This window comes from Bison bison, unplaced genomic scaffold, assembly GCF_000754665.1.
Source record: "Bison bison bison isolate TAMUID 2011002044 unplaced genomic scaffold, Bison_UMD1.0 scf7180017864526, whole genome shotgun sequence".
Taxonomy (NCBI): Eukaryota; Metazoa; Chordata; class Mammalia; order Artiodactyla; family Bovidae; genus Bison; species Bison bison.
In genome coordinates this window covers 4,371,371-4,395,216 of record NW_011495077.1, presented here as the reverse complement: position 1 = coordinate 4,395,216, position 23,846 = coordinate 4,371,371, and the positions used below count along the sequence as shown (strand labels likewise).

Here is a 23,846-nt window from a genome sequence, read left to right as displayed (position 1 = left end):
GGGGCTGCACGCTGGGTCTGTGCCCTTGAAAAAAGCTGCAGAACTGGAGCTGGCAGGACTTAGATGCACATCCGGCAAGAGCACTATCCAGGAGTCCAGCTCACAGGTCCTGCTGTCAAAGCCCCTCTCATTTCTGCACCAGGGTAAGTCTGAATTTGAGAGGGGGCTTCATCAGGGTGATACAAGTTGAAAGAGAAGGACTGGGTGGGAATATGGCTTCAGGCTCCACCTTTGAGATCCTGGAGCCCAAGAAAATCCATCCCAAACTCCTTTTCTCTTTGGCCAGCTTGGCTAGGCTGTTGGGATCCTTGGATCCTGAGTGCAGAGGAAACAAGGCTGATGAAGGTCGTAGGCTGAAGCGTGGGTGACAGTGAAAAGGAAGAACAGATTGATCTAAATTAGCAGTGGAGGGAATCTCTGACAAGGAGATTATGTGTGTGTCCATATTCACCTGGATGGTGTGGGGTTCAGCCTAGGCGGCCCTGAATACCATGGTGTCTGTCATCTGCCTGTCAATGCTGTGTCTTTATGAAAGGCATGGGCTGCGGTTTATTTGGGACAGAAGAATTATATGTGGTTTATATGTTTCAGCAGAACCCTTCCCTCTGTCCAGAGGGTAACTGTCCAGAAATCCTGATGGGGAAGGGATAGATAATGTACTTGTGGCCAGAATTCTAGTGGAGGTACCAACCTTCTGTGGTAAGAACACAAACCAGTGGGTGTACTTCACTCCTGGGTGTGTTAGCCACAGAAGAGTGCCCTTGGAATGGATCACTGGTTTCCTAACCTTTTTAAAAAGCTATGAAATCCATCATTCTAACAAAAAGATCAGGATGAAGCTCAAAATATAAGAGAAAAGTAGAACTGTTTGAAGTAAAGCCAGAAAAGAGGGAAGATGGCTGGAGTTTCTCTTGCTTCATCTTCCCTTGGTTCTCCCTAGAAAGGGCTCCATGGAAAGTCCTTTGTAAACCACTGACCTAAAAGACAGAACATACAATTCCACATGGTATATGAAGAGGGATGTGAGATCATTCTGTTCAGGAACCTGAGAAGACAGGAATGGTCTTTCATGATTCTGTTGACTAATCTGATGGTAGTTTTGCCTTGACATTGGAAGACAGGCCCTATTTGGTCAAGGAATCAAACCCTCTGAGATTGATATTGTTCTGAACTATGAAACCAAAGTATGTCCATGCATCTACAAGAGGCCCAGGAGGGGCTGGAGAAGATCTGGGGTCTTCAGAGTCCCAGGGCTTCATAATGTCCTAACTTGCAGTGCAGTTGTGACATTGGGTAGCATCTGCAAGATGATGATAGCACCCAGGTAAGCTGTCATGCCACAAGAAACAGCATCCAGGTTGCCCTAGGTAGGAAGAAAGATGTCATGGCTGAGAAGGTGCCCCCAGGACATAGAAGAGGTTTGTGTGGACAGTGGTCCAATCCTTCATCTGCTCTTTCTCCTGTTGCTCTTTTCTGATGATGGTGGTCAGTTACAGCTCATGTCAAAGACCATGAAATTCTCTGATCCTTCTTTTCCAATGAGAGTCTCCCAAATTAAAAATTTCCATTTCCATGACAGGGCACTGACCCTATGGTTCTGAGCTACTGGGTTGTAAAGAATTTGAAATTGAAATGAGTTTGGGCCATGGGCTGGTCTCTGCGCTGCACACTGCACAGGTATCACCTTAAATCCTAGTGTTCTCTTTGCCCCTTTATAGGAACCTTGATAGTGTTGACAGGAGGATGATCAGGGTCACAGTGCACGTTAGCATCAGATGATCCGGAAATGGTGGGATAAGTTTCTTAAGAGATATGGTCAAAGAGAATTACAGGCTGGCCCTCTGAGAGTAGCTGCCAAATGCACATCCCTAAAGATTTTGAGGGCTGAGGCATGCTCCCGGAGAGACGATGATGACAGGACTTAGCCCAGAAAATTCAGTACCCTCTAGGTTGAACTATGGCAGTTTGGTAAAAAAGAGGATTCTGTAAGAGGTAGGTCAGAAATGTCTGAGTAAAAGCATTACATGAGTGGTGGGGAGGTCTGTAGAAAGATGGAAATATTGAACAGGGAGGCCTAACTTTCCTAGAGTGGATGGAATTAGAAGATAGCATCAGTGTGGAGTTGAGACATAGTTGGAAAGAGACACAGTTGAATAGTATAACTGCCTTTTCATGGTGCAACCAATGTGTGCTTCTTGCTTTTCTATCAATGCTTTTTTGAACCAAACCAAGTTGTTTGGACCCTAGAGGTTCATCTCCATAAAGCTACCTTGAGCAGCTGGTCAAACAGGGATTCTAATGTAACAAATCATGGGGTTGAAAGCCCAGGTTAGAGTCAGTCCCTCTGTCTTCTTCAGGAAGGGTCTCAAGACACTGCTCTAGAAAGAAGGCTCTGCCTCAAGTTGGCCCAAAGGAATTCTTGAGGTGCCCAAGTTTCTGGCTTCTAGGCTCATCACAGCCAGCCAGTCACTTCCATGTCAGAGAGATAGCATGATTGTACAAACAGCGCAGGCACAGAGTTTCAACATTCGGGTACCAACCACCAAACGCATCCTAAAATTACCAGTCCAACTTTCCATCCAACTACCAACTTGGAAGATCCTGCTGACAGCAGCCTTTGATGCCCTGATGTTCTTAGTAATGACTGCAGCATAATGACCTAGCCAAGGAAGACTATGAAATGAGTGAAGGAAATATCCAGGGGAAACAAAGTCTTCTGATCAGATCTAATGAGTATCAGGGAGGACGTTAATTCCAAAAGAAAACTATGAGAACTAAGAAAGAAATTCAGCAAAGTTCCACTATACAAAAATCAACAAAACAATCAGGGCTTCCCTGGTGGCTCAGTGGTGAAGAGTACGCATGCCAGTGCAGGAAACACAAGTTCAATCCCTGGTCCGGGAAGATCCCACATGCCACGGAGCAACTAAGCCCATGCGCCCCAACTGCTCCACAACTACTGAGCCTGTCCTGTAGAACCCAGGAGCCCCAACTACTGAGCCCACATGCCGAAATTACTGAAGCCCACACACCCTAGAGCCTGTGCTCTGCAGCAAGCGAAGCCACTGCAATGAGAAATCCACACACCACGACTAGAGAGTAGCCCCCGTTCACTGCAACTAGGGAATAGCCCAAAGACAGCCAGAAATAAATAAAATTTTAAAAAGTCAGTTGTGCTTCTATACACTAGCAATGAACAAGCTGAAAACAAAATTAAGAAAACGATTCCACTTAGCATCAAAACAAATAAAATACTTAGGAATAAATTTAAACAAAGATGCCAAAGAACTTGTACCCTGAAAACTATAAAACACTGCTGAAGGAAACTGGGAAGGCACAAACTGAAGGAAATTGGAGGACATCTTTTGTTCGAGAATTGAAAGACTTAATATTGTTAGATGTAAGTATTACCCAAAGCAATCTGCAGATTTAATGCAATCCCTATCAAAATTCCTATGGCATTTTTTTAAGAAATAGAAAAATCGATCCTAAAATTTATATGGAATCTCAAAATACCATGAATAGCCAAATAATCTTGGGGAGAAAAAGAATGTTGGAGGTCTCAGAATACCTGATTTCAAAACTCATTACAAAACTACAGTAATCAAAGTATGGTACGGGCATAAAGAGAGACATTTAGACCAATGGAGAGGAACAGAGAGGCCAGAAATAAGCCCTAATATACATGGTCAAATTATTTTTGACTAGAGTTCCAGTCTTTTCAACAAATGGTGCTGAGAAAACTGGACATCTACATATAAAGGAACAAAGTTGGACCCTTATCTTGCACTATATACAAAAATTAAATGAAAATGAATCAAAGACATAAAGGCTAAAATGATAAAGTTCCTGGAAGAAACAGGGGGGAACCTTCATGACCTTGCATTTGGCATTGATTTCTTGAATATGACATCAAAAGCACAGGCAACAAAAGCAAGAATAGAAATTTTGGACTATGTCAAATTTTAAAACTACTCTGCATCAGAAGACACAGAGTGAAGAGGCAACCTACAGAATGGGAGAAAATATTTGCAAACTGTATATCTAATAAGAGTTTAAGATTCAGAATATACAAGGAGTTCCTATGATTCAATGATAACAAAACAATTCAATTTAAAAAAAATGAGCAAAGGATCTGAATAGACATTTCTTCAAAGAAGATATACAATGGCTAGCAAGTATATGAAAAGATGCCCAACACCACTAATAGTTGAGAAAGTGCAAATCAAAACCACAATGAGATAGCAACTCATACCCATTAGGATAACTGTTATTTAAAAAAAGAAAAAAAAGGGATGTGGAGAAATTGGGACCCTTGTGGACTATTGTTTACATATGTGCACTAATGTAAAATGGTACAGCCATAGTGGAAAACAATGTGGCAGTTCCTCAAAAAATTAAAAATAGAATTACCGTATTACCTAGCAGTACCAGTTCTGGGTATATATCCAAAAAATTGAAAGCAGAGTCTCAAAGAGGTATTTATACACTCATGTTCACTGTAGCATTATCCACAATGGTCAAAAAGTAGAAGCAACCCAAATGTCTATCAACCAATGAATGGATGAGCAAAATGTGGTGTTTACACACAATAAAATATTATTCAGTTTTTTAAAGGAAAGAGATTCTGATACATGCTGCAACATGGATGAGAATTGAAGACTCTAGGTGATATAAGCCAGTCACAGAAAGATATATACTGTATGATTTCAATTATGTGAGGTATCTAGATTAGTAAAATTCATAGAAACAGAAAGTAGAATGGTGGTTGCCAGGGGCTAGAGGGAGGGAGAAATGGAACTTGATGTTTAATGGGAACAGAGTCTGAGTTTTATACGACGAAAAAGTTCTGGATTTTGCACAGCAATGTGAATGTTGCTAACAGTACTGAACTATATTCTTCACAGTGGTAAAAAGAATAAAGATTATGTTATGTCTGTTTTACCCCCGTTAAAAAAAAAAACAGTGAAGGAGGAGGCCTGAAAAATAGGGACTTAGACCAAGAAAGAACGGAGACTCCACTGTTTCTTCATCTTGATTCAAGAGACCCCGGAGGCAAGTAAGAAAGCCTGGGCCTTCAGGTTCCCTTAAGAGAGAAGATCTCGGCCTCTGGAGATGCATTTTTCTCTTCTGGAGTAAATGAATAGTGTGGAACTTGGCTGCAGAATTTATGGGAACTGGCATACAGTAAACTATGTATATTTGTATAAACATATACATAGGGCTGGCACACATCCAAAGGCTGCTGTGGGATGTCCCTGGTGGCTCAGTGGTAAAGAATCTGCCTCCCAGTGCAGGAGACACAGGTTTCATCCCTGGTCGGGGAAGATTGCCACATGCTGCAGAGCAACTAAGCCCTCAGCTACTGAGCCTGCGCCCTCTAGAGCCTGTGCTCCACAACAAGAGAAGCTACCGAAATGAGCACCCTGTGCACTAGAGAGTGGCCCTCACTTGCTGCAACTATAGAAAAGCAATGAAGACGCAACACAACCAAAAATAAATAAATAAATACTTTTTGAAAAAAAGACTGTGCCTTCCAATGAAGGGGGATGTGGGTTCAACCCCTGGTCAGGGAAGTAAGGTCCCACATATTGTGGGGTGCAGCCAAACATGTTTTTTTTAAATGCGGCCGTAATGTAGTCCATGAAGACTTGGATGCACTCCAAGGGTCACCAATGCTACCAGAGATGGCCATGGAAGAAGAGGACCCCAGAATTAAGTTCATGAGATGGGTCTGTGACCTGTAGAGCATGGTTATACAGAGAGTCTTATGATCATTCAGATTCATAAGGAGCTGTTTAGTCTCAGAACAAATGGGTAGTTTCAAGAACAATGATGTTGTAGGTAATGTTATAGTGGAAAAAAGACTATAGAAGATATATAGACTATAGAAGACTGCAGAAGACTATCTCTGCATCTTTCCAAGCTATTATGAAAAATGTTTTTATAAATTTGCTTTAAACCTTTTTTTCAATGAAAACAATTCTACTTCTATTCAGGCTTTCCCCTGCTATGCTAACAATCTGATTTCTACAAAATTGGCTGGAAGTGGAAATAAAACAGACCTACAATAGAAGTTATAAAAAATAAAGTAAAATATAGGTTATTTCAACCACAATCCTCATGTCTATTGATGAAAAATAATAGTAATACTACTCTGTTGCATTGGCATCAAAATTCAAGCGATAGAATGTGAAATAACTATTTTTGTCAAAAAGCACATGCATGTGTACACAGTAGAATACTCCTGTATGGCAGAGGGGAAATGGAAGTCTCTGGGCCAAAGAAGCAAGCTTGATAGGTTTGGTTAGGCTGTCACAGTGCTGGTGCACTTTTAAAAATGGAATTAGCTGCCAACATTTAATATATTAAAGGGGAAATTTTTAATTAAATCATGACAGTCTCAACCATTTAGGGTTACTTACCTGGCTCCTGTAGCATTTGAGTTAGTGATCCCCGTTTTATGGGAAGAAAAAGCTAATAATCTCTTCCAGAAAAAAATGACAAAGTTTTGAAAGATTATATTTGCCTTGATACCCCTTAGATTATGTCTGCATTGATACCAGTATTTTTGTCAGATATAAAAGTCATTAATCATCTGTATACAAAGGATTTAATTGCAGGAATAATTTAAAAATATGCAAGGTCACAGGCTTACCTATATCAGGGCAGGTATGATCATTAACTCTGAAGGTTTATAGAATTGGGATCACAAAGATAAGATTTAAATGGGACAAGCTGTCCTACATTGGTGCCAAATGTTACGTTTCAAAATTCAAATTCAATACCATTTAAAAAATTGCATTTCTAAAGCATTAATTTGTGTTAAAATTCAGCAGAGAGCTTCTGAAGAGATACACAATAGCATTGAAGAGAAGGAGCACATTTTGATTAATATCTAACAGATCAGTTAGTAGTAAAATACTTAAGTTTCAGTTCAGTTGCTTAATCGTGTCCCACTCTTTGCAACCCCATGGACTGCTGCACGCCAGGCTTCCCTGTCCATCACTAGCTCCCGAAGCTTGCTCAAACTCACATCCATCCAACCATCTCATCCTCTGTCATCCCCTTCTCCTCCTGCCTTCAGTTTTTCCCAGCATCAGGGTCTTTTCCAATGAGTCAGGGTCTTTTCCAATTTTACTGGAAAAGTAAAATATTTATAAAGACCCAACTGTTGCAAGACTTAGTACATATGCCTCCTCTCTCCCAAATGTGTATCAGGGAACATTTGGTGACTTTGAGTGGGAGCAGGAAGGAATTGAAAGATCTGGTCATCCAAAACTATAAGAAGGATTATCCATAGATGCCTTTGGAATATATGCTCCTTAAAAACCATCACTTGTCAAGAAATATCTATGTTATACATGACCACTAAAGGGCTTCCCTGGTGGCTCAGATGGTAAAGAATCCTTCTGCAATGCAGGAGACCTGAGTTTGACCCCTGAGTGGGGATGATCCCCCAGAGAAGGGAATGGCTACCCATGCCAGTATTCTTGCCTGGAGAATCCCCATGGACAGAGGAGCCTGAAGGGCTACAGTTCATGGGGTCACAAAGAGTTGGACATGATTGAGTCACTAAAACTTTCGCTATTTTTCTTTTTAAAATTATGAATCCTACTGCCAGGCAGACGTCTTTTCAGCTAGATTTTCTTTTCCTGCTCTCTTGAGCTGCTCAGAATCTGAACAGGTGTAGAGGTGAAATGCCAGAATTTGTCAGTGATATTACACCTGAAAAACTTGTACAAAAAGAAGGAGGAAAATTATAAAAGTCACACTGATGCCACTGCTAGGGGCCCAGATGACCAAGACATCTGGACCAGGCTAAGCAGAAGCATTATTGGTGTGGAGGTCTCCTTTGGGCAGTGGCCCTCATCCTGGTAAGATGTGTTAGACTCCAAGCAACAAATATGTCCCCAGTGTCCTGGATTCAGTTCCTGAACCAGACTCCAAGTCGCATCGTGTTCTTCTGAGCCCTGCACGTGTGCTTCCCTCTACCTGACGTACTTGCTCCCTTGCGCCTCCTTTTTCTATTTGGCTCCTTCTCGTTCATCCTGGAGGTCTCAGCTTAAATAGTGTTACCTCTGGGAGCCCACCTCGACCTCCTAGACTAAATTAGGTGCCCCATGTTTGTTTCCCCACAACCCCCGGGACTTGAAAAGCACTGATCACACTGAATAATAGCTTCCTTTACTGTTTATATCCCCTTATAAACAATAGAGCTTCATGAGGCCAGGAGGCAGCTTTGCCTTGCATTCCTAATGTGGAGTAAGTTACTCAAAAGATATTGGTTGGATGGTTGAACAAACTACAGTCCAACCTGTCTGCTTCTTAGCTTACTCAGATACTCTCAGGCGGCCTCTCAGCTGTGGGACTGTCTAGTGTTTGTGAGCAGGGCTGAGAAGATGGCCAACACTGGCCGTGATGCCTAACAGGTTCCCAAGAAGCAGAAATTCTTGGGACAAGTGAACCAGAGGTTTGGTGTGCAGCCTGGAACTTCTCAAAAACCAGTCTGGAAAGAATGAGATGGAAAAGGAGGATGTGTGTATGAAGAGGGAGGCAGGAAGCTTGGAAGTAGCTTCTCAAGACAAAGTGGGATGGTAGTATCTTGACCAGAAGCAGAGAATCAGAGATCAGGAAATCAGAGACCAGAATCAGAGATCAGAGAGAGTCAGCAGATGTCAGGGAGGGTTACAGGCAGATATTTTGGAATGATTTAACACCCAAGGGCAAGAAAGACACCAAGAACTGACACCAGAAGCTAGTCTTGCTTTTCCAGCTTAGAAGCTGGCCATAACGTGGCTGGTTGTCAAAAAGCACAGGCTCTCAAACCCTCTGTTCTTAAGGAGCTTTAGTTTTTTTCTGCACTATGAAACAGTGCAGCTAAAAAAAAAAAATCACTTTTGAAGACTTTCCATGGTCCTCAACATAGAGTCAAATTTCTTAATATGGCCTGCAAAATCTGTCTAACCAGCCTCATCTTTTTCCTAAGGCAATGAAGGAATATGAGTGGCTCCAACCTAGAATGGACTGGATTTTCTATAATCAGAAGAATCTGGAAAAGGAGAATAACTCTAGCCTGGTTCTTCAAACAAATCTGGAAGTTCCACCTGTTAAAACAGGAACGAACTTTCTCCAGGGGCCAGGTGACAAGAACTCCCTTCCTCTACATGTAGCCTCTATCTCCTCAGTCTTCTGGGTCTGGGGATGCTGGGACCCCATCCCTCCTCAGTCTGATGGCTGAGTTGTTTCTGGGGCTGAGCAATCTGGTCCCTCCCTACTTGTTCCCCTTATCCAAGGCAGGCGGAGGGGGGCTCTAGTAATAAAACATGGGTAATCCTGACTTCAGGAGTGGGCCCACCATCCCCGCCATGGATAATACCCTGAGATTTGTCAGGCAGGCAAGTTACCTCCTCGGCCCTCACTGGCAGCCGGCTTCACTTGGATAGGACGATTCATCTGAAAGACATCGGACCAACACACCCCATCAGCACGACCGCCTGGTCCTGGGGCCCCGCCTTCTCCACCCCTGGACTTCTCAGGATCTAAGCCCTCACTCCACCACTCTATACCCCACCACTCTCACACAGGAATTATAGATTTTCTCCAAGATTCCTCCCTTAAATGCAGGACTTTAGAAGGTGCTAAAGCCTGAGGATTAGGCCATATGAAGCTCAGGGCAAGTAGAGGAGGGAATGTGGAGGCTAAAGAGATTCTCCTGCCTTGGGCTCTGTGCACAGACCATGTGAGGCCTGCCCCTCTGGCTCCTGGACTTCCTCTGGGTGAGAGGAATTGGGTAGCAGGGTAGAACTGATACTGCAGATTTGTGTTTTGTGTCTAAGACTGAGAATACAATTTCTATGTGTCATTTAAACAATCTGGGAATCAAGATTTAGTGTTGTCTACCCCCAACTCTGCCGTTTAGTGGTTGTATGACTTAGAGTAAGCCATCCTCGCTTGGCTTCAACTTGTCAAACGAGAAAAACCTCCCCCAAGTTTCTACGTCACTATAGTCTACACTCACCCTCCCAGTCCTCTCGCTGGGCACCCTCTACCCTGAGGATGCTGGAGTTCTCCAGGGTACTATCCTCGGCCCCACTCACCCCACTCTTCCCTTTCACCCTGAAGAGTCTCATCCACACCCACAGCCTCTGCTCCTGTCCCCACAGGGCTGACTCAGAGCTCTGCATCTCCAGCCTGGACCTCCTGCCTGAGCTTGAGCCCCTTGTGGCCAGCTGCTTGCTGGACACCCCGACTAGAAAGTCCACTGGTACCTTCCACTGAACACACCCAAACCAGAGCTCATCTCTTTGCCCAGACCTGATCCTTCCAGTCATCCAAGCTGTAAACCTGGAAAGCAGCTTGGCTCCTTCCTCCCTCCCTTCCCCCACCAACCGATTTCACCTTCTAATTCAGGGGTTCCCTGATCAGGGGTAGATATGAATCACCCGGGAACCATATCAGACTCTCAAGTTGGGGGAACTGTATCATTCATTGGTAAACGCTCCCAGGTGATTTCGATATACACCCCACCCACTCCCATCCCCCAACCACCCTGAGAGAATTCATGATTGAATCCCCATCTCACCTTCCTCTCATGGGTGTTGTGGGGATCACATGAGATAATGGGGACGCAAAAGGTCTTTGTAAACTGCCAGGAGCTGGGTGCGTAGGACGTGAGGAATTATTGTTGGGGGGCAGACAGCTGAGTGCTGGGAGGAATGAACCGCAGCCTTCCTGTTCGTGGAGGAAGGGGTACTGATGCCCATCTGGCCTGAGAAGGTGATGATCTGACCCCCTCCCCTCAGGAAATGCAATGCTTCTGCACCAATCAGGGGCCACTCCATCCTCTACCAGTGTGCTTGTTGCCGAGACAACGGGCAGCTTCCTGTTACCATAGCCACAAGTGCTACCCAGTAACCATGGTAACGCCCTGGCAGTCACAGTTGAGCAATTTCCTTTGGATCAAATTTGGAGGAGGGGGAGTGGGGAGGGCTTTAAAAAAAAAAAAAGGAAAGGAAAACAGGCCAAGCCTGAACCAGCATAATCCCCCTCCCTCCCAGGACTCAGGTTCTTATGCGCTCTGACACACCCGCCCGCTGGTGGTGGAGCACCTGCAGAGGACCAGGTTGTGGATGGGGGCCGAGACACCGACAGGACACAGGCTTCAGTCTAGAGGGGATGACAGATCAATCCAAGCAGATCAGGGTGAGCTGGACAGGTCTGGACTGGCCTGGACCAGGGACCAGGAGGACAGAACCCCTCCCTGGACATGGCCACCTGTGACTGTGGAGGAGAGACCAAGAGACAGAGCCATGGAGAGCAGAGACACAGGGAGAGATGAAGAGACACAGGAAGACAGAAATGATAAGAGAGTAAAACGGACCTGCAAAGGGGCAAGGAAAGAAATACTGGTGGAGACGAGAAGGAATTGAGGGGATAGGGGTCAGGAAGGGAGCATAGGAAAGGGAGGGGGGAGTGTGGCAGCAGGGGAGAAGCCTGGGGTGGGGGCCAGTGATGGTGAGCAAGACCATCATTATTTTATTAGTTCTTAAATAGATTCTAAGAATTTCTCTCTGGAGCCTAGAGTGATGAGCACATGTGACAGCAGTTTCCATGGCAGCTGCCTCCCCGGCTGGGTTTCTGGGGAGATGGAGCTCATTGGGGCTCTGGAGGATGTCCCTTCCCCCAGCCCCCACTGCACCACTCTTTGATGGAGAGTGGGCATTAGGTGGTACATAAACATCCCACGTGGACCTGGCAGAGTCCAGGTCTCAGAGGGTGGGCACCTAGACTTTCCACCACTCAGCCATGTTGTCAGTATTCCCAGAACTCTGAAGAGCCCTGAGCTGGGCCCTTCAGGAGAGACAGCAATGACCCTGGGACCCTGTCCTTAAAGGGTAAAATAATGTCACCATTTCCCAAGAGCCCACTATGTGCCAGGCCCTTCCTGGGGCACTGTATATACACTGTCTCTAAATTCCTTCCAAACACTCTACAAGAGAATGTTGTTGTTCCCATAGTACAGATGAGAAAGTTGAGGCTGCTGCTGCTGCTGCTGCTGCTGCTGCGCTAAGTCGCTTCAGTCATGTTCGACTCTGTGCAACCCCATAGATGGCAGCCCACCAGGCTCCCCCGTCCCTGGGATTCTCCAGGCAAGAACACTGGAGTGGGTTGCCATTTCCTTCTCCAATGCATAAAAGTGAAAAGTGAAAGTGAAGTCACTCAGTCGTGTCTGACCCTCAGCGACCCCATGGACTACAGCCTTCCAGGCTCCTCCATCCATGGGATTTTCCAAGCAAGAGTACTGGAGTAGGGTGCCATTGCCTTTGGGGGAGGCTAAATCACTTGTCTGAGATGACATGGTGCTTGAGCTGGGATTTGCCCCCTGGTCTGTCTGACATTGAAGTCCATGATTTTCCCTCAAGTTGCTCAACTCTGTTCTGAAGGCATGAACACAAATGAGGAACAGAGGGGCCAGGACCAGGGGAGGAGTGCAAGGTGAAGTGCTGTGGGAGAGGCTGACTCCAGCTGGAGAGGCTGGCTCAGGGATGGCTTTGTGGAGCAGGCAGAGTTTGAGCTGGGTCTTGCAGCACTGGGGTCACTGGGCCATCATGGGAGGGGCAAGGCTGGAGGCTGAACATTCCAGATGGCTGGGGTATGGACAGGGAGACGCAAGTCTGAAAGAGTAAGGGTTTTCAGGTAGGCGCCTGACATTGAGGGGGCTAGTGAGTAAAAGTTGCTCAGTCGTGTCCAACTGTTTGTGACCCCATGGACTATACAGTCCATGGAATTCTCCAGGCCAGAATACTGGAGTATTCTTGGGCTTCCCTGGTGGGAAGATGAATTGAGAGAATATTACTATATGTAAAATAGATGACCAAAGCAAGCTTGATGCGTGAAGCAAGGCACCCATAGCCAGTGAGTGCTCTGATGATGATGATGATGATGAAAGTCGCTCAGTTGTGTCTGACTCTTTGCGACCCCATGGAGTATATAGTCCATGGAATTCTCCAGGCCAGAATACTGGAGTGGGTAGCCTTTCCCTTCTTCAGGGGATCTTCCCAACCCAGGGATTGAACCCAGGTCTCCTGCATCGCAGGAGTATTCTTTACCAGCTGAGCCACTAGGGGGCTAGGGTAGTACAAATTTCTCCCAGTCAGATAGATGTGGATTTAGATCCTGGCTTCATCAGTACAGTTTACTAAAAGGTCTCTGAGCCTCAGTAGCCACATTAGTAAAAGGGGATTCATGATCCTACTTTGAAGGGGTGCGGTGAAAGTGACAAAAGCTAGATCTTAGTAGATGCACCAGATGTTATACGTTTTTTGTTTGTGTTTGTGTTTTAAATGGAAGGATATGAAATTGAAAAGTCAGAAGCCAGATCAGGGCAGGTTGTGAAAACTATGATGAGGAAGTTTGTTGTATTTCAAAGGCAGCAGAGATCTAGGGAAGTAGGGGAAGAATCTGTCTTATGAAGGATCCCATGAACTGTCATTATGCAGAGTAAGGATTGGAAAGGGAAAAATTAGAGGCAGGAAGATCAGTGATACAGGTAAGGGTTGAGGGTGACCTGGATCAGGGCAGAAGGAAATGGACAGATTCAAGAGATATTGAGGAAGAATGAACTGGACTAAAGTTGTATTGAATATGGGGAATGAGGGAGAGGAGGAAATTCTGACTGACAGGTTTCTGGCTTAGGTGTTGGGGAAGTTGGTAGTTTTGCAGGTAGGAGGTGCAGGGCAGGAGCCCAAGATGGTGATGACTGAGTTGGGAAAAGGAATGCTCCCCTAGGCTCTGACCTTCAGTCTCCACTGGGAAGTGGTTGGGGAGGGCATCCAGTATTTGGGTATGTTGTCTGTGACTGGAGGAGAAAGAGAGATGCCCACATGAGTTACCTGGGCAACCCTACCTGCTTCATTCCTTCCACAGCCAGGGGAGGGATGTGGGAGTGGGGTGAAGTACCCACGATTCCCCTTTGAAGAAAGAAGGCATTGCCTCCTTGGTCAAGCACTTGTCATGGGACCTCAGGGGAGCTCTTGCCCTTGGCTGAACACTTGTTCCCCTGAGTTTCCCAAGTCCAGGCCTATGTCTGCTTCAGGACCTAGCTCTGGAGGGGAAGTCAAGGGAGAGTATGTCAGAAAAAGGAGAGAACAACCCACTCCAGGCCATGGAATGGAGAAGGTCAGCAGCAGCACAGACACATGCTGGGTCCTGATCCTTCTGCCTCTGTGAGCAGCAAGGAAGGCCACACCTTACTCCTCCCTGCTTAGCTTGCTTACAGTTCCTGCCTTTGGACTCCGCATCTCCTTCTTCAGACTCTTCTGTCCGATGCTAACTATTCCCTCCACTTGGCACTCATGATACCCTCAGCCTCTTCCCCTCACTGTGGGAAGACTGTTTATTGTAACCTCCCCAAAGACGGGGCTCCTGGTGGGTCTAAGAGAGGTGTCATGGGTGCAAGAGAGAGCTGAGCAGATAAAAAGGAAACCACCACGGTCAGCACTTTGTTCTGCCTCACCCCCTTCCTCTATTTCAGTCCACTCCCGAGTCCCATTCGTTCTAGGGTCTGTACAGATGACAAATCCATCCTCTCTTCTCCATCCCTGCCTCAATCCCAGCTCCACGCCAGTGTCATATTCACCTGCACTCAAGTAACTGTGTCCAGAGGGTCACCTGCCTCCCACAGTGCTTCCTCTCCATGCCAGCCTCACTCCATATCCAGAGTGATCTTTTAATACCAGTCCCTCTCTCTTCCCTGCGCCAAATGCACCCACAGTTCCCCATTGTAAGCCTCCAATAAAGCCCGAGATCCTAAGACTGGGAGCCCAAACCTGTTAGTCCTGCCTCCCCTGTTGTCCTGTACATGTGATCCTCTCCATTCAGCTGGAGCCTTAGCCATCTCCACTGGACACCTTCCCTGCCAGTTCTCACAATGTTCCCAAGATTCCAGAAGTAGCCTTTGTCTTTTAGGTTTCTAGGCCCTCAAACATGATGATCATGATTCAGCTCAGATAGCATCTCCACCCTCTCCACTCCTGATGCCTCTTTTATGTGCCCAGAGGTAAACCCCACTGAGGTGCAGTGGGTTATTTCTGGGCTGGAAGCTCCTTGAAGGCAAAGGCGCCAGCTCACGCAATGAGCAGGTGCTAGCATATTCAGTGCATCTGTGTGAGATACAGACAGGCAAATTAGATACTGTGGACAAATTAGGAAGAATGGGGCTGACACAGTCCTATGATCATGAGCATGGCTGGGTCAACAGAGCATGGCTAAACTGCAGCCCCCGTTTGCCTTTTTCACTCAAGCTCTTTCACGCAGGACACACCTGCAAAAGCAAGGGTACTCAGTGTTTGAAGGGGTGGATGCCCAGGGAAAAGGAGATCATGAGCATGAGGAGAGACAAGCGAGGGAGGGGGCACCTTCTGAATCCTGGAAGGCAGGGCCAAGGTCGGGCCTCACTTTCTCCAGGTGGATTCCGGAGCCTGAAGTGAGGCTGAAAGAAGCCGCTCCAGCTTCCTGGGGAAAAGGCTGCAGAAGCTGGGACAACCACTGAGGTCTGAAGGGAGTCCTGATTTGGGAGCCAAGCTTTAATAGGTGATAGAAATTAGCACGGAGCTGGTAGAGAGGGGTGGGGGAAGTACCAGCTGGGCAGACACCATGAAATTTCTCCTAGGGGTTCAGGCTTTCTCTTTGAATTTGACCCAGCTTTTCTTAACCCCACAGTGACAGTGTGAGTGTCTCCAGTAGGAGTCCAGATTGAAGTCTTATCTGTGCTTCTCCAGTAGGTGGCAGTGTGCCCAGGACCCTGAGCCTACAGGGAGCTGGGCACCTTTCCCCTCCATGCTGGTGGGCCCAAGGCCAGGTGACTAAAGCTGCTGCTGCCCCTGGCAGGCCCAGAGGAAAGATGGATGGCTCGGCCAATGCTGGGGCTAGCCAACAAGGCCATTGATTTTCATTTAGGAGAATAATTAAATATTAATTTTCACTTTGTTAAGCTGAGGAGGGTGAACCAAGCCAATCCTGGCAGTATCAGAGGAAGTCAGGCCATATTGGAAGCCTGAGGATGACAGGGTCAGAGGGGCCAGGTGTACCCAGTCATCATCTGCTCTAGAACCTTTGTCCCCTGTCTGCCACCAGCCTGGCTCAGGTAACAGTGCAGTGGCTAAGTGAATGAGTTCTGGAGCCTGACTACCTAGGCTCAAAGCCCTGATCTTCCCATCAGTAACTACCCGACCTTGGGCAAGTCACTTGTTCTCCATGACTCAATTTCCTCATCTATAAAATGTGAATGCCATAACAATACCTTCTTCATAGAGGATTAAATGACTTTGAACATGTCAAGTGCTAGGAACACTGTCGCTATCAATACATGTTAGTTATTATTTCTTTTCCTTCCCAGAAATAACCCTAGTAGTATAGCGCTTCACTGTCCTGATCTCAGGTGCCCTCAGCCCGATAGAGTCCACCAGGTACCCCTTCACTTGTGGAGCCCTGTGGCTGGTTGAGGAGGGGATTTTTTCCTTTATTATTTGTTTATTTGGCTGCACCAGGTTTTAGCTGCATGTGGGATCTTTAGTTGCAGCATACAGACTCTTAATTGTCGCATTCAGAATCTAGTTCCCTGCACGCATGTACATGCTGAGTTGCTTTAGTCGTGTCCGACTCTTTGTGATCCTATGGACCATAGCCCACCAGACTCCTCTGTCTATTCAATTCTCCAGGCAAGAATACTGGAGTGTGTTGCCAGCCCTTCCTCCAGGGGATCTTCCCAACCCAGGGACAGAACCAGAGTGTCCGACAGCTCCCGTACTGACAGGTGGGTTCTTTACCACTAGTGCCACCTGGGAAGCCCTGTAGTTCCCTGACCAGGGATCAAACCCAGATACCCTGTGGATTTTTGTGTTCTTTTTCGCTATACAATAGATCCTTATTGATTATCCATTTTGAATATAGTAGTGTGTCCTAGCTATCCCTTTCCCCAGGCAACCGTAAGTTCATTTTCTCAATTCGTGAGTCTCTATTTTGTAGGTTCATTTATATCATTTCTTGTTAGATTCCACATATAAGGGATGTCATATGATATCCCTCTTTCTCTAACTTACTTCACTCAGTGTGACACTCTCTAGGACCAGCCGTGTTGCTGCAAATGGCATTATTTCATTCTTTTTAATGGCTGAGTAATATGCCATTGTATATATGTGCCATATCTTCCTTATACACTCCTCTGCTGGATCCCCTGCATTGGGAGCACAAAGTCGTAGCCACTGGGCCATCAGGGAAGTCCCTGCGGGGGATTTGTTCTCCCAGATTTCATCTTAGTTTTTTCAGTGTCTTCTGTTAGCTTTCAGGATAAAGTCCAAACCCTTCACCGTGGGATTCAAAGTTTCCCCTTCAACCATAGCCCTCTGTGGATCTTCTCTCCGGTCTGGCCCGTGCTCATGTGGGGACCCTCCTCTACACTCCCAGCCCCATTTCACACCCATCTGTTCCTGTTGTCTCTGCACCTTTACCATGATGTTTGCCATATATGGAGTCTTATCACTTGTCTCCCTGACTCTTAATTCTAGCGACAGAAGTCATTTACTCCCAAGGGTGGATGCATAATGACTTCTACTATCACTCCTAGTAATGCTGCTGTTACTACTACTACTACCATCAGCTAACCTGTACTGAATACTTACTGTCTGCCAAGATTTGTGTTAAGCACTTTATATGACTTAGTTTATTTAATTATTATCACAGCCCTACAAGCTCAATTTCACAGAGGAGGAAAGCCTAGGCTTAGAGCAGTAAAGACTTGCCCAAGGTCATAGAGTTAGTGAGTGGTAGGTCCTGGATTGACACCCAGGTCTGTCTAGCTCCAGAGCCTGCCTACAGAGGATTGGTGAGGGTGATAAGTTGGTGTTGCGGTGGCAGTGGTGGATTTAGTTGCTCAGTCTTGTCTGACTCTTAGCGACCCCATGGACTGTACCCCGCCAGGCTTCTCTGTCCATGGGATTCTCCAGGCAAGAATACTGGAGTGGGTTGCCATTTCCTTCTCCAGGGGATATTCTCTACCCAGGGACTGAACCCGGGTCTCCTGCATTGCAGGGTGGTTCTTTACCACTGAGTCATCCAGGAAGCCCACATTGGTGTTACTTGACACTGAGCCTTCAAGACTCAGGCTCAAGTTCCTTCAATTACAAGGATTGGTTCTAGGACCTGACACCCCATTAACAGCTTGATCAGCTCTAAGTAAAGCTTGTCTTTTTAAAAAAATGTAATTTCATTTTAATTTTCATATTTTGATTGCACTATGCGGCTTGGAGGGTTTTAGTTCCTTAACCAGGGCTTGAACCTGGGACCTCAAGCAGTGAGGGTGGAGTCCTAACCATTAGACCACCAGAGAATTCCCTGAAGTTTGTTTTATTGCTGGAGGGCTCTGATGATGAGAAATGAATTCTTTATACTGAGCTGAAATTAATGTGGCTGTTTTTTATACCCCACTGATCCTGGTCCTGCCCTATGGGGATACCCATAGAAGACCAAATCCTTCTTCAGGATCTGAAGGTGGGTACCCACCCCAGCAGTAATATGTATTGAGATCTTACTCTATACCAGGTACTTGCTAAGCCTCAGTTAATCCCCCCAATAGTCCAGTGAGCTAAGCATTAGTATTACCCACTCCCTATAGGTGAGGAATTGAAGCTTGAATGTCTAAGTAATGTATCTGAAGATACAGAAATGCTAAATGGCAGAGCTGGGATTCAACTCCGGCAGAGCTGGGATTCAACTCCAGTCTATGAGACTCAAAAACTAGTATTCGTAACTATTATGTTATGATGTCTCCCTATTGTAGCCCTCACTAAACCCTGTCCAGCTAAATATCCCTGATTCTTCAAATTATCATTCCATAATATATTTTATGTCCCTATACCATCCAAGTCTCTTTCTGGTAGGCTCAGGACCCTCTTAATCCTGAGGCCTGGAATTGGATATATTCCCAGGCTTGGCCTGCCCAGGACAACAGCATTCTTGCTCTAGACATGTCACTCCTTGGACAAGAGAAAATGAAACTGTGTAGTATGACTTGCTCCTGGTGAACCCTAGTTCCCCAAGTGTTAGGAACACTAGTCCCTAACGATTGCCACTTTCTTCCTTCAGCAGTAGGTCCTGCTTTGTCTTCTGTCTAGCGATTAGCCATCAGCCAAGGCCATATCAAGTGCCACTGATGTGCACTGGCCTAGCTGCCTGTAGAATGAGATCTCTTTTAACCTTGAGCTAAGTGTTTGGAGGTGTGGAAGGAAAGCAATATTGGTGAGTCAAGACACCCAAAAAGAATTACAGGAAGAGGATCATCCAGGACCCCAGAACTCGAAGAAATGGGATACCAGCCCAGCAGAGCCTCTCCCCTGTGTATCTGCAAATATGCTCACACCAGTGACAAATGACACCTAACATCATGATTTTAGCCAAACCGACAAATTCTAGCATAGCTCACAAGAGTAATGACTTTCCTAAAAGATGGGAGTAGTACACTTGGCCCAAGAGTCTCAGGCCCATTTCTTTGGACCAGAAGACTGAATATAACATATAACCTGTAGCTGTTAAGGGTACAGGTAAGTCCTCTGCTAGAAAGATGACTCTTCTTCTAGTTCCTGATCCCAGCCCAGCCACCACATGCTGCTTTGGCAAGCACATAGGGCATGTTCCCAGCCAGAAGTGGTTCCCACCGCCCCCCGCCCCAACCCTGGTGGACTTACCCCTGGCAGGGTCTTCTGCTCGTGCAGTGCACTCTGGGCCTTGAGAGCAGAGTCCCGGGCGCAGTAGGTGAGGAAGGCACAGCCTGGGGAGGAAGAGGCTGGCTCAGGGGTTTTCCTGAAACCCCCAGATACTCTTCCTGGAAAGACCCTATTACACTGACAAACTCAAGGCCATTCTCCTTTCTACAAGGGTACTGCTTCTGAGAAGTCTTCTCTGCCTCCCACCTTCTCTGAAGGGAGGATCTTCATGTGCCCGTGTCACAGACTCTGGCTCCCTCACTCGCTCCTGGCCTTTTGCCTAGGGAACATGTGCACCCACACCCAATCACATATTCATGCAATCCCACATCTCCCCTCCCCACGCCAGCCATAAATCCTGTTGGGGTTAAAACTCCCTAAGCGGCTTTGCCTTCAGCTTTAACCCCAACCTCCCCCTTCCTTTTTGGATTCATACTCCTAAAGTCTCTAAGAATCAACCTCAATTCCTTCCCAACTCAGTTTCAGATGGGAGCAGACAGAAAAGGAGGAAGAAGGTTGGGAACCAAGCCCAGGACCCCACAACTCCTTCCTGATACCTCCTCCTAGTTTGAGTCTAAGGAACGGATTGATTTGAAGCTTGGGAGATGGAACTGGTTTAAGGACATCTTATAGACAGGAGCTTCTAGGGACTTCCAGTCCTATCCAAAGTACTTGATTCATCAACCCTCCCAGGACTACAGGATAGGGCCTCTGAAAGTGTTTTTATGCCACAAACATGACTTCTCTAAAAGAATGAGTAGTTAAAGGGGAGAGAAGGAGTCTAAATTGAACCAAAGGTTCAGTCCTACCCACTGTTTGTCCAGCCTCAGAACCTGTAGCCTGCTAGGAAGCATAGGGCCAAGACTTCTTCCGTTCCAAAAGTCATTCATTGAACACTCACTTACTCAGAAAAGATTTATTGAATACTTACTTCTTATAGTGGTATATTATGATGGCTTGAAGGTAAAGTGGTAACAAGACAGACACATTTCCTGCCCTCATGGGAATCATGTAAAGGATCATGAGGGAGACGTATCTAAGTCCACACAATTGAGGAATGAATGTCTCAGAGAACACACTGAGCTCTCAATAACAGAGGGGGGTTGACAAGGTGATGGAAAGGGTAGTGATTATTTCAAGCAGAGAGAATAGTACATATTCTATTGGACTATTACATATTCTACAGGACTGAGTAAAGAATTCAGTGTGTTGGGGAAACAGATGGAAGGCCAGTATGGTTGAAGGTTGGTAACTGGGGGCAGATTGGCCAGAGAGGTATGCAGGGATCAGCTCATCTGTAACTTCAGTTTGGATTTTGAATTTTGTCCTAAGAACAGTAGAGAGCCACTAAAGGGTTTTAAGCAGGGTTGTGACATTAGGTCTGTGTTTTCAAGAAGAGCCTTCTGAGTAAAGGAAGGAAAAAGACTAAAGGAAGAGAAAGTGGATGTGGGAAACCATTAGGAGCTTGATGCAGTTTTCCACTTAGACCTCAGCAGACTTCAAAGGCAAATGGGAACATTTTATCCATGTGGCTGTCCTCTTAAGGTGGGCAGATATCTGCCATTCACTGGGTTAAAGAGACCTTAGAGAACTCCTGGAACAACCACTTATCATATCAATAGGAAAATTGATGCCCAGAAAGTATGCCAGTGGTAGGACAGGGTTTGGAATCTCCAACTCATAGGCTGAGCTTGTTTTCAAAGCTGTGGCTTTGAAATACTGTGGCTGCCCCCTTCAGTATTCAGCCATCTAAAAGAAAATGAGTCACTCTGGCTTTTGGACGTCACTGTTGCTGGGGAGAAGGTGGAGAATATGTTGATTGGGAGACCCTCCCCATTGACCTTGCAAAGTAACCTTGCCTTCAAGAGTTGTGGGTTGATTTGGGGAAAAAAATCACCAAAACCTGATTCCGCTTACATCCCTGCTCCATCTTCCACCACCAAACCATATTAGCTGACGTCAGAACTGAGCAGGGCTGGGGCCCTGTCTGAAAGGCTCAAGGGCCTACTTGCTGCCAAAAGGAGCCCTGTGTGGACAGGGAGTGGAAGAACAGAAGGATAAAAAGACAGAGAAGCATGGCTTGAGGGACAGATGAATGGGGAAAAAAATAAACAGGAAGAATTAGAACTAAGTGGAGAGAGAGAAAGGATTAGGGAACAGTTCAGAAACTCTGATGGTGTTTGAGTGAGAAGAGTGAGAATTAAAGAGAATCTATACACTTCCTTTACTACAGATTGCTCAGAAAGACCAGCTTGTACTTACATACTAAAATAAATGTCTAAAAAATAAGACCATAAGTTGCTATGGATGGATGGGCAGTTGGGCAACTGGACTGCATTAGAAGGGATCTGGGTGGTATGGTCTTGTGGTTTCATGCCCCTTTAAAAATAACCCCAACTCCAAAGGGTTTAAGATGCACTGCTACATAGCTGGTCCCAGATCCTCTATGGACATTTTCCTGAAACTCCTACATTAGTGTGCCTAGGAACTCCCCAAAGCCTTTGAGCTGAAAAGGTGGCAGCCTGATTCCAGCTCTCAGCCCTTAGGAAAATACATTTAGCTGTTACCCAGGGCCCACCACTTCTCTCCTGGAAAGATCATGGAGGATAGTTGGAGACCCTCCCCTACTCCACAAATCCTGAAACTACAGCATGGTGAAGGTGGGGAGAGAAAAAGGTGATTCTTCTCAAATAATTTCCTTCCCATGCCTATGTATGATATGTGACTCTGGCCATCTTACTCCAGCCCAGCCTGGACAGACTTTTCTGCATGTAAACAAGCCTCCTCCCTCTCCCTACAGGAAGAAAGAGGTGTGGCAGGACAGGACCATGGTGCCTGTCTCTTGAACAGGGGCTGGGAGAAGACCACTTTCTGCCTCTTCAACTTGACCCACCCTGAGGCTCTGGTCCACAGGTTCTGGTCTAGGACCAGCTTGTGAGGAAGGGAAAGCCATAAAGAGGATTGGGAGGCCATAAAGAGGATTGGGAAGGGACAAATATGTGGCACGGGAGTGAGGAGATTAGAGAGTAAAAGAAGTGTGGGTTCAGCTGAGAAGACACCTGAGATGCGGGGGATGAGGGAGCACAGATGGCTGGAGTTCCTGCTGAGGTCAGAGTCCTGGACTCAGATCAGAAGAAGATAGTGTTGGGGTTCTGGATGGGAATGGAGAGACTGGGGCTATTCCTATGCAAGAAGGTGGAATTTGGTGCTGAGAGCCTCCTGGGAAGGGAATTGGATTTTGTGATTTAGACGGGCCTGCATTCTGAAGAAGGCGAGAGTTTGGGTCTGTGGGATTTTAGGCTGGCAATCTGAATCAAAAAGAGGCTCCAGATATTGCCAGGTCTTAGAGGCAAGAATGAGGAGTGCAAGTCCAAAATGTGTGTAAATGTGGTTATCCCTGAATGGGCTGGCACCAGATTGGGGGGGGAGGTGATTCAGGAATGATTGGGTCCAGGGTTTGGGAGACTGAGGGTGTCAGAGACTTAGAAGGTGGAATAAGTTCCCAAATTCCTGGATTTGGGCTGTCTGATGGGAAAGATGGAGGGAAGTCCAGCTGAAAGGCGGAGACTGTTAGGGTGTGAGAGCCGAGGGGTAGGGAGTTGGAGGTTAGAATAGAGAACACGCCAGGGGGCCAGAGTGATGATCAGAAGGAGGGTGTCAGAAAATTCTGGGTTGAGGGTTCTGTGATCTGGGAGAAAGACTGGGCTGAAGTGGGCTGGTACTGGACTGGTGTTGGACTGGCTCTAGGCAGGGCTTGGGTTGGGGCTGCAGTTGAGGCTGGGATTTGGGCTGGGCCTCACTCTAATCGGATTGGGGCTGGGCTGGGCAGGGCTGGGCAGGGCTGGGCTGGGCTGACCCCGCGCACCTTTGTGGAGGCCGGTGAGCCGGTCCTTCAGCACCGTCAGCTCGTAGATGCGGCCGAACTCCTCGAACAGCGGCTTGAGGTCCTGCTCGTCCAAGCCCCGCGGGATCTGCCCACGAAAAGCTTGATGGCGTCGTGGTCCTTCATGGGCACGGCAGGACCCGGGTTTAGCCCGCTCATGCCGATGCCGCTGTCCGCGGTGCTGAAACCCAGGCGAGGGCCGG

General features: G+C 46.6%; 1 protein-coding gene across 1 annotated transcript in view; it reads right to left on the bottom strand.

The window, feature by feature from the left end:
- CELF6 (CUGBP, Elav-like family member 6) overlaps positions 1-23,769 on the bottom strand; it is a 30,311-nt gene extending 6,542 nt beyond the window's left edge. Inside the window, 5 exon segments of the mRNA XM_010831424.1 lie at positions 9,155-9,157; positions 9,408-9,456; positions 19,743-19,825; positions 23,626-23,739; positions 23,742-23,769. Of these exon segments, the coding sequence (XP_010829726.1) occupies positions 9,155-9,157; positions 9,408-9,456; positions 19,743-19,825; positions 23,626-23,739; positions 23,742-23,769 (277 nt within the window).
- Positions 23,770-23,846: the final 77 nt, after the last annotated feature.